The 9,946-nt window shown below is 37.4% G+C and overlaps 1 protein-coding gene across 1 annotated transcript; it reads right to left on the bottom strand.

Moving 5' to 3' along the window:
* Positions 1-1,804: 1,804 nt before the first annotated feature.
* LOC126247993 (cAMP-dependent protein kinase catalytic subunit 1) lies at positions 1,805-7,116 on the bottom strand. The gene has a single exon (XM_049948575.1). The coding sequence runs from the start codon at positions 6,778-6,780 to the stop codon at positions 5,719-5,721; it is 1,062 nt and encodes a 353-aa protein (XP_049804532.1). The 5' UTR covers positions 6,781-7,116; the 3' UTR covers positions 1,805-5,718.
* Between the last annotated feature and the right edge of the window lie 2,830 nt (positions 7,117-9,946).

Here is a 9,946-nt window from a genome sequence, read left to right as displayed (position 1 = left end):
ACAGAAGAAAACATCCCAGTTTAATTCCACTTTGTGTCTGTAAAACCTGAATTAGGATGGCCAAATGAAGATTTGAACCTCACTTCTCCAGTGAGAGAGTAGTGCCTGAACCTCTTTGGTTGGAAATGTTAATATGCAGCAAGATTAAATAATTTTTCATTGCTATACAAACTCACAAATGATAGTAATATTCTGTCAAAATAACTATGTTATACAGCAACAGCTTTCAGCTCTGAAGCAGCCATTTACAGTACTTAAAAGCAAAAGTTTAGGTACCCTGTATTTAATAGTAATAAAATATTTTATGTCATTTCTACTGTAACAGCTTGGTTTTAGGCCAAACAAAAATGATCCAAACCAATGTCAGGAGTTCACGCTCAACGGTAAAGTACTGCGACCTCCAAATACAGCAGAAATGACATTTTTTTAAAAAAGACAACTGATTCATGTGATACCAATTGCTTTTCAACTACATCTAATAGTATGGAACAAGTCATGGTACACTAATATTTCCTAATCCAGTTCAGGGACTTGTTAGCTTAGCATGCAGTGTTAAAACATAGTTCTTTGGAAGTTAAGTAATGAGCAAAGCAACTGCTTTTCCTCAGGAATCAGAATCAAAATACTCTCCTCAAAGATGACCAAACTGCTGTCAGCAGCCCATTAATTAAAGTAAGCTGTGCATTGCAGATATATGCTGAACAGGAAATTTAAGGACAGTACTTTTGAATACATCAAATACCTTGGCCATTGTAAGCCCAGTCAACAATTTCTTTCTTCTGGACACTGTTTATCATAATTTTAAGAATATTTCTCCTAAGTAACATTGCTGTTCCAAACTTATCTAAATTAGCTCTCATGGCTTCATTTGAATGTCAATAACAGCCAAATACAAGCATTGCAAAAATATGTTTGGATATCCACAAAGAATACTTTACAAGTATTTTTTGATTTGCTGCAGAGTACTAGGTGGCCATCAGCAACATTGTAACACCCTTTCACTGATTTTATTTAGGAGTAAGGGAGAAGACTCGCCGAAAGGCAGACATGAGGCGTAGTCAATAGGTACACAAACTACAGAGCTTTGCTAGTTTTCAGAATGCACTTCCTTTTCCAAGCTTTTAGAGAACACACACACACACACACACACACACACACACACACACACACACACACACACACACACACACCTCCCTACATAGTGCTCAGTTGACTGAGCACAGTGTAGGAAGACAACTGTGTGCATGTCAGTGAGTGTTTTGTGCACACTTTCCCTAAAAGCTTGAAAAAGGAAGTGCATTCCAAAAGCTAGTAGAGCTCTGTAACTTTTGTTTGTGTACCTATCAAAGGTGCAGCACTTCTGCCTTTGGTGAGTCATTTCCCTTATTCCTAAATAACTTCATTCTCAACCAGACCTTCCAATGCATTATTTCATCATTTTATGCACTTGTGAGGGGAAGCATTTAGTAATCATTTTGATGGCTGAAATTACTGATTTAAATGAACCAAAAAACTAACTCCAGCCAATCAAACAATAATGTTTACCATATTCTGCTGCAGACCACAATACTAAATAATATGAGCGATGTAACCCCAACATCTTAGACTCAGTCACAATGGAAATAAGTAAGAATATTGTCATTTCATGATGATAGGTGAATCTGCTGATAAGCAGTGGTAAGGAATGGGTTGAGGGTTATACATAGTGGGGAGGGGGCAGGGGGGGGGGTGAAGGGAAGGGGGGGAGAGAGAGAGAGAGAGAGAGAGAGAGAGAGAGAGAGAGAGAGAGAGAGAGAGAGAGATATTGTCATCGAAGCACTTTTTTTATTAGTCTTGCCATTCTGTTGCCAATTTACACATTTCCTGGATACCTCTTTCAACAAGGTCACAAAGCTATTGCCTGGAGTCAATCAAAATTGCTCTGCCACCATATGGTTGGCAGGACAGGTTAATTTGACTGGATGATCACTGGGAACCACATTAAAACTGGATCAGTATGGCAAGATTGGGATTCAATCATCCTCTACCTGATTTTAAAGAAAACCAACTAGTTCTCAACACCATGTCCAAACCTGCCATTACCTTCTGTCAAACAGAATAAACTTTTAAATCATTGTAACTACATATAGAAAGTCAGTTTAATGAATGTACTTGATTAAACAATTACCACAGAGTAAAACACTGAAAGTAGCTACTATTTGGTAAATATCAGTTTACAGTGTATTGGTTCATAGTATTCCACTCTTCACAAACATCAAAGCAAACAGGTTTGCACTGTTTATGATACTGATAAAGTAAGCAGTTGACCAGTAGGATTTCCCTTCAAATATAAAGATTTGAAGCTATTTGTGATATATTTCCTTCATTATTGCATTATTTACATGATTCTGTCAGGCTTTATATCATGGTACTTAATTCATGAAATGTGAACGTTCATATTCATTAAATACCTTCACAAGATACAGGAATTTAGGAAGGCGTTTGACAAGAAACAGAGTTTTTGTTATGTGTATCATTATTACTGAATCTTTTAGTATCAACTATAACAAGTCTTCAACAAAAATTAATTAACATAACATTATTATGAGGCAAATGACAAAATATCACAACACACAGCAAAAACACTTACATGGACAAAAGCATCTGACAATTTTTTTTATTTTAAAAACTGTTAAGGATCAGAACATTATTCTACAAAAGGCATTTCATAAAATAAGGTATTCTGAGGTGTTTTTAATTTAATGCTATAAAACATTTGTACAAATACAACATCATATTCTGGTGTCATGTGCAGACTCTGTATCAAACATGAGCCTATGAATATAATCATTAATGGTGTTTAAATGGAGGTCACAAATCATCTTAATACTGCAACAACCATTCAAAGTTTTGAATTATTTTAACAATTTTATGCTCCCCTTCCAACAACAATAGCAATAAATTGCTTTCGTAATGCACTGGCAGTGAAATGAATATTCTGAAAATTTAACAATTACAGCATTTATGAGAAGCATTTATGTCTCATTAACTCTTTATACATGGAACAGTGGCAGGGGAAGAAAAATCTCCTAATATTTATAACAACAATGACAATTCTTGCAAATATGAAGAGTCATCAAATTTCCATTAATCTGCAGTCAGACTGCTACCCGCATTAACAGTTCACACATTTTTGTCATTAGAGCTACGAAACAAAAATAATACATTATGAAACATAAAAATGAAATTATGAATCTGCGACAAATTTTGACAGTAATGTAGCGGAGCCACTATAACTTCACTGTCAACGTATCAGCCATTCTACTTCTTCCTCTAGACCCACACATTACAGAACAGTGTTAGATCAGTATGAACACTAAGAGAATCTTTAGTAGCAAACATCCCCTTTCCATCTGATTTAAAACACTGTGTGGACAAAAACAACAGACCGTACTTTATGGATTTAAACAGTATCAGCCTTCCGTAAAATCCATACTGGGCAGTAGTGATTTCGTACATTTCAACACATCAAAATGCAAAATCCACTAATGTATTATAACTGTAGTTTCCCAAAATAACATTTATTTTTCCTTATCTTGAGATTCATATTTTACATAAACCATATAGCTCATTTTGTATTTCAAATAAAGTATGGAAACCTGGAAACAACAAAACAGTTTTCTTCTTTCAGCAGCCAAGAGATTTTGAAATATGAAAAAAATTAATCACAGATATCTCTCATCCAATAGTTAGGACCATACAGTATATTCAAGCTGGAAAAAATGAACTAAAAATCCACATGCAATTCAGATTGCTCTGGAGCCATTGAGAAGTACTGATAAAGACTAAATCAAGCAAGAGTCTCAAATTGTCCAGCTATATAGTCCATTTGTTAATTTACTAATACTCACTAAAACAATACTTCAAAAGTCAAGCTTTGTTCCATATGCAGAAACCTGCTTCCAATAAAAATTAAAATACAAGCTGCCATTTTTATCTCAATGTGAACTAACATTTATACTAATGAACTTCTTGATATGTAAATAAGTGCCTGTTACACTACATTATGAGAAGTTAAAGCATCAAACTTTAAAGGCTTTTGTATTCTGACATCAGTAAATGATAAATTTCTTATATAAAACGTCCCATACAATACTTTGAAAATGTTACACTAACAGTCTAAAACTAAACTATTAGATTCACCCTAATGTTATGAAAATCTGTTTAATCCAGTCAATCTGTAAAGACAACAATGCCTTATGGAAAACAATTAGGAAAGATGGCTGGTTACCTAATCTAGTTAACCATCATGTAACAACATGTTCTTCAATTGGAACACTAGCAAATGAACCTTCACAGTTCCTTACACTTCCAATAAATGATCAGAAGAAGAAAATGGGGCCACAGTAGTAGTACTGCTACATAAAGCTATACACTTCTTAAGTGACTGCAAAACTGAAGCAACATCCAAAGAAGACACGAAATCCATACTACTGACTACAGCCATTCAGACTGAGAAGCGTTTTCAGTTCACATGCCACAAATGACAAGTGAAAAAGAAGGAACAAAATTGCTTGTAACATTAGATTTAAAAATATGTTTATGATGATTCCACCCTCCTCAAAATTTATAAATAAATAATTCATATTTGTACTTGTGGCATTACCCCATTTAGAAAAAGGACAATTCCTCAAACAGCTAAACACTACTTTAGCTTCTACAAGAAATGGAGAACACACAAGCTCTATGCAGCAGTAATTAAAAATAAATAAATATACTATTAACAAATTATTGCACTGGAGTTCAAGTTATGGCACCAGTTTTCCTCTGTTACGTGCAGACACCAACAGTCCCTTCATCACCTCTGTTTTAATGCAAACAAATGTTTTCTACTAACATCTGTGTATGTAACAAAAATTAATGTTTCTCTTGCTAATAACATCTCTTGCATTTATGACAAGAAATTTTAGGAGTGATGTGACATTACAATGGGCTGCAAATTGTTATACATCACTGACAAGCCAGGCCAACTGTCAGATTATGTAATGCTCCTGAACTGTCAACAGTGTTAACTTTCACACATTCTCGTCCACATGAAGCAACTACTAAACAACTCTGAATCATTCCACAAACTGTTATTCCTATAAATCGATTCAGAAGTGAACCACACAAAAATTAAATTTTATCACAAAGAAAGTACAACACTGATTGATTTAACAGATATGCCATTGAAACTGGGGCATGTTCATTGCTTACTCTTTTACACAGCATAATTACTTCTGGTGCTGTTATTCTGAAATTATATTTGTACATTGCACACAAATTCCAGAAGAGTGGCAATTTTCGATACTGCATTCCGAATTCTGGTGCAAACTCCTCAAAATAAAACAAAAGAGTACTTTCTGAAAGTCTGCTTTCACATGTCATTTTAAGACCTAATTATATACACGATCTACTACCCAGGGCACACTTCATAAAAAAACACAATCACATGCATTCTCTTAGATGAACCGGCTCCAATTACTACAGGATAAGAGTAGTACTATATAAACTCATTACTTTAGCATCTAAAATACATCTGACTGTATGCTAACTGGTATATATCAGATCCCACACTGCTAATTTAACAACGCATGAGCATGTCTCAGGCTTACTAAATGAAGAGGTGAAAACAGACTTGTACCTTTTCCTGTGACACCAAGTTCTCAATAACAGGGCCCATTAACTACAGAGGATTATTCAAAACTCTGCAAATTCTTTGGCACACTTCTCGGTGGAAGAGATTCTTAGTGCTTCTTCCTCATAATCGTCAAAATTACTTGTATCTCCTGGTCCCTTGCAGCGTGGGATAAATGGTGCTTCAATCTTCTTCTGGAACACTGCTATCCAATCTGTTGATGCAAACCACTTATGACCCTTAATATCGTTGACACCATTCTTTAGGTTTCCATATCTCTTTGTTAGATCAACTTGCAGAAGATTTCTAAGCAGATCTTTTAAATCAGAGCCAAAATGTGAAGGAAACCTTACTTTCCCAGACACAATTTTCTCATAAATCTGGATTGGCTGATCTGCAAAAAATGGTGGGTAACCTGCTGCCATTTCATAAACAAGTACCCCTAGAGCCCACCAATCTACAGCCTTATTGTAACCTTTGCTAAGAATAATTTCTGGTGCTAAATACTCCGGAGTACCACACAGGGTCCAGGTACGGCCTTTCACTCTCTTAGCAAATCCAAAATCAGTTACCTTCAGATAACCCTGAGAATCAATTAGCAAGTTTTCTGGCTTCAAATCACGATAAATCAGATCCAAATAGTGTAGGTACTCAAATGCAAGTACAATCTGAGCTGCATAGAATCGTGAATGTGGTTCGCTAAAGCGGCCGACCTTACGAAGGTGTGAAAACATCTCACCACCCGGCACGTACTCCAGCACCATATACAAGTTGGAATTGTCCTTAAAATGATACTTGAGACTCACCAAAAATGGAAAACTGATGGCTTGTAAAATCCTCTTCTCGTTCAACGTGTGCTCCACTTGCTTCAGTTTGACAACCTTCTGCTTATCCAGGATTTTCATTGCGAAGTATTCTTTCGTCGGCTTATGTTGAACTATCATAACTCTGCCGAAGGAGCCCGTTCCAAGTGTCTTTATTCGTTCGAAGTCGTCTAAGCTTGCAGTGTTCGTTGGATTCTTTTTCCACTTCTCCTCGAAATCTTCTTTGGCTTGATCCAAAAATTCCTTGACACTCTCGGCTGCGTCAACTTTCTTGTTGGCCGTTGCGGCATTATTGCCCATGATGGTGACGCTTAAATCTGCCAGGGCTTCCGATAGCTGCTATCTTACCTTCCGCGCACCCAACTAATGCAACACCTGGCTTTGCTGTTTACTAGGCAAATTTAACCCAACAGTCAGGCACTGTCGACAACTGACGCTCACTCACTGTGTCAACACCAACAATTTTGTAGGATAAACATCTTCATTCGGTCCATCAATCGCCTCAGAGACACTACGATTACAAAGACGAAATTTCAGCACTTACACAACACACAACATCCGTCCACGAGACCTTCTCTACTGCGTCTGCCGTATGGTCTGTCCCGCCACGGACTCCTCGTACGACAGACTACTCCCACTCCAGCGCTCGGTCAATTCCGCTAGACAGAAAATGTCGGTAGATGGCAGCACGCGGTACCCAAACAGAACCGCGCGCCGCCTGTGACGCGCTGTGGAACTACACAAGAGCTAAGCGGGACTTACGATTTCTTTTTGATGCAGTGCTCCAACGGAACTGATTCTAAGCACGAGCTGTCATTCATGCCCCATGGTCATTTTGACGTCAATACGGAGGGAGTTATGGACAATTATCGTGCTCCGGTCGCTACTTCTCACTCGTGTAACTTCTTGGCTGTAGCAAAACTGACAATGTCAAGTGACTGCAGATCAAAAAGTAATAACTGTTGTTGTGAGAGTTGGATACAAGATGATTAGTGCCGTGTCTTTCTTCTAACTGACACTGTAAAAAATATTAAACATCGTGATCAACAAACCGGGTTGATATATTCTACGTATTAGTAGTAGCTTTGTGTCGAATGCTTCTACATACGGAGCGTAGAAGAAACTAAGCAGAATCACTCAGCACCCTCAATCTGAAACCAAGTACAACGAAACAGATACCAGCAACTAAGTCTTTTACTTCTTCAGTTTTTTATGTTGACTTTTAAAACATCCCACGCAACAATGATACCTTAGAACAAAATTGGTGTGGTAATACTCACTAAATTACCGTATATAATAAATTCTCCGTGTAGCTGTTATTCGTTGTCCTGCGCATGAATTCACATGCAAATGAGGCTGTCACATGGAGAAAAAATACAGCAGGGATTTACATGTTGTACTGTGTCGCATTACCAAGCCCAAGTAAGAATTTATGCCTCTCGCTGCGAGGGCTACATTTTTTCCGTAAAAATGCACTTCTTTTTCGACGTAGTTCCTCTAGGCAAGAAACGCTCGCAGAAGATAAGGAGGAGGGGGGGGGGGGGAGGGTTCAGTGGGGACCATTGCCCCTTGTGAGAACTCATGTAGTTTCCGAATATGGAAAAGCATCTGCAACCGCAGTACCCTGATTTTTATAACATAAAGTAGGTCTAAAAGTAACACTAAAATTCTCGGAAAATATCGATAAAATGACGTGAAAATGTGTAACTTGAGTTATAAAATGTACTTAAGTAAGGTAAAACACTGTAGGAGGTTGGAGCTGAAATACCAAAAGGATAGTTTATTCAAAATCGCAATGTTCTTTTTTTAAGAAAGCTCATTCTCTGAAGATGTACGAGAATTGTCGTATAACTATGTCACATTATTGTAGGGTATAGCAGCAGCAAGCAGAGAGGTTCTTGAAAATGAGGGAAAGTATTTTGTTAGACAACATGTACTTGTAGTTAGAAAAACTTTTAGTATTTACTGAAACAACTGGAGTGTGCACTCAGTGCTTTTCCTTTAACTTCAAAGACGAATCTTAAAAAAGTCGACACATGGATAACGATATTTCAATACATTTGGTATAATATCGATACAAAATGGACCTGCTACTCAACAACAGCAAGTGACGCGACGATGACATAAAACAGATGAACCATCAATTTATTTTCAACATGCACGTATATATTCTTGAACAATATTGTTCCGTTTTGCCTGGATGTACGTGCACTTGACCGTTGTTGTCAACACCTAAATAATGAATTGTCATGTCATAAATGGACGTTGAATACAAACATGTAAAGAATGAAGTAAAATGACATTATCCTTGAAAAAATACGTGAAGTATCGTACATACGGTATATCACGAAAAACGGAAGATTAAATGAAGGGCTTATTTCAATAGTGGTACAACTACATTACCTCCACTTTTCTGCCTATAATGCTTCTGGAATTAATGATCCTAACAAACAAAAAAATGGTTCAAATGGCTCTGAGCACTATGGGACTCAACTGCTGAGGTCATAAGTCCCCTAGAACTTAGAACTACTTAAACCTAACTAACCTAAGGACAACACACACATCCATGCCCGAGGCAGGATTCGAACCTGCGACCGTAGCGGTCGCGCGGTTCCAGACTGTAGCGCCAGAACCGGTCGGCCACCAGAGGCCGGCTCCAAACAAACAGAAAGAAAGGTTCATCTCTAGCAAGAATCCATATGCTTGAATATTTCTGGTATCTCAACTGCAGATTTTTTAGCGCTCATTTAACTTTAGGATTCTGTACCTCAAAATGAACAAAAATAGACTTGTACCACTATTGAAATAAGCCCTTCAAATGTACACTTCTGTAACCAGAATGTTCGGTAGTGTCGTACTTGTGAACAATGCGTATCTAAAGAGGAAAGAAAGGTTACAGGTCAACAAACTCCGGGCAATACTAATAAGCTATAATAAAAATAAAATGAAGCTCCCGGTAGACTGAAAAACGAAACTACTACATGTGTTCGCGGTCCCATTAAGAATGTTATCCATTGCGCTTCTCCTTCAAAATTCAAATAATAGCTAGCAACTGTCAGACGCTAATTTAAAGTAACATATTGTATTACATTTCTTTTCATTTGCTGAAAGAGTGTTCATTTGTACTGTGTGGCCGCTGATCGATACTAGCGGGCAGAAGTAAACAGACGTCGCCATTGGAACTACGGACACCCTACGTGGTCTAACAGTAGGCAACGCTCATCGACTAATTTCTGCATAACAAATTTCATTTAGTTAGTTTCATAATCACTACTGGAAGTAAGCGTCACATTTGAGCATGGCCGTACCTACAGTGCACTGCCATGAAATTCACCTGATTCGTACGCAGCGAAAGTGTCGTCATCAGTGAATGAAGCCATCTCTCAATTGTTCCATAGTCAACAATGAGTTGCAAGTGAGCAGTGGTACATGAATGTGATTTTCTTAGAATTTTGTGCATTGTGGA

This window comes from Schistocerca nitens, chromosome 3 (assembly GCF_023898315.1).
Source record: "Schistocerca nitens isolate TAMUIC-IGC-003100 chromosome 3, iqSchNite1.1, whole genome shotgun sequence".
In the NCBI taxonomy this organism is placed as follows: domain Eukaryota; kingdom Metazoa; phylum Arthropoda; class Insecta; order Orthoptera; family Acrididae; genus Schistocerca; species Schistocerca nitens.
Note: the sequence above shows the minus strand (reverse complement) of the source record. Positions and strands in the feature narration are given on the sequence as shown.

Coding starts and splice junctions, on each gene's coding strand:
- LOC126247993 (XM_049948575.1), bottom strand. CDS start 6,780: ATGGGCAATAATGCCGCAACGGCCAACAAGAAAGTTGACGCAGCCGAG.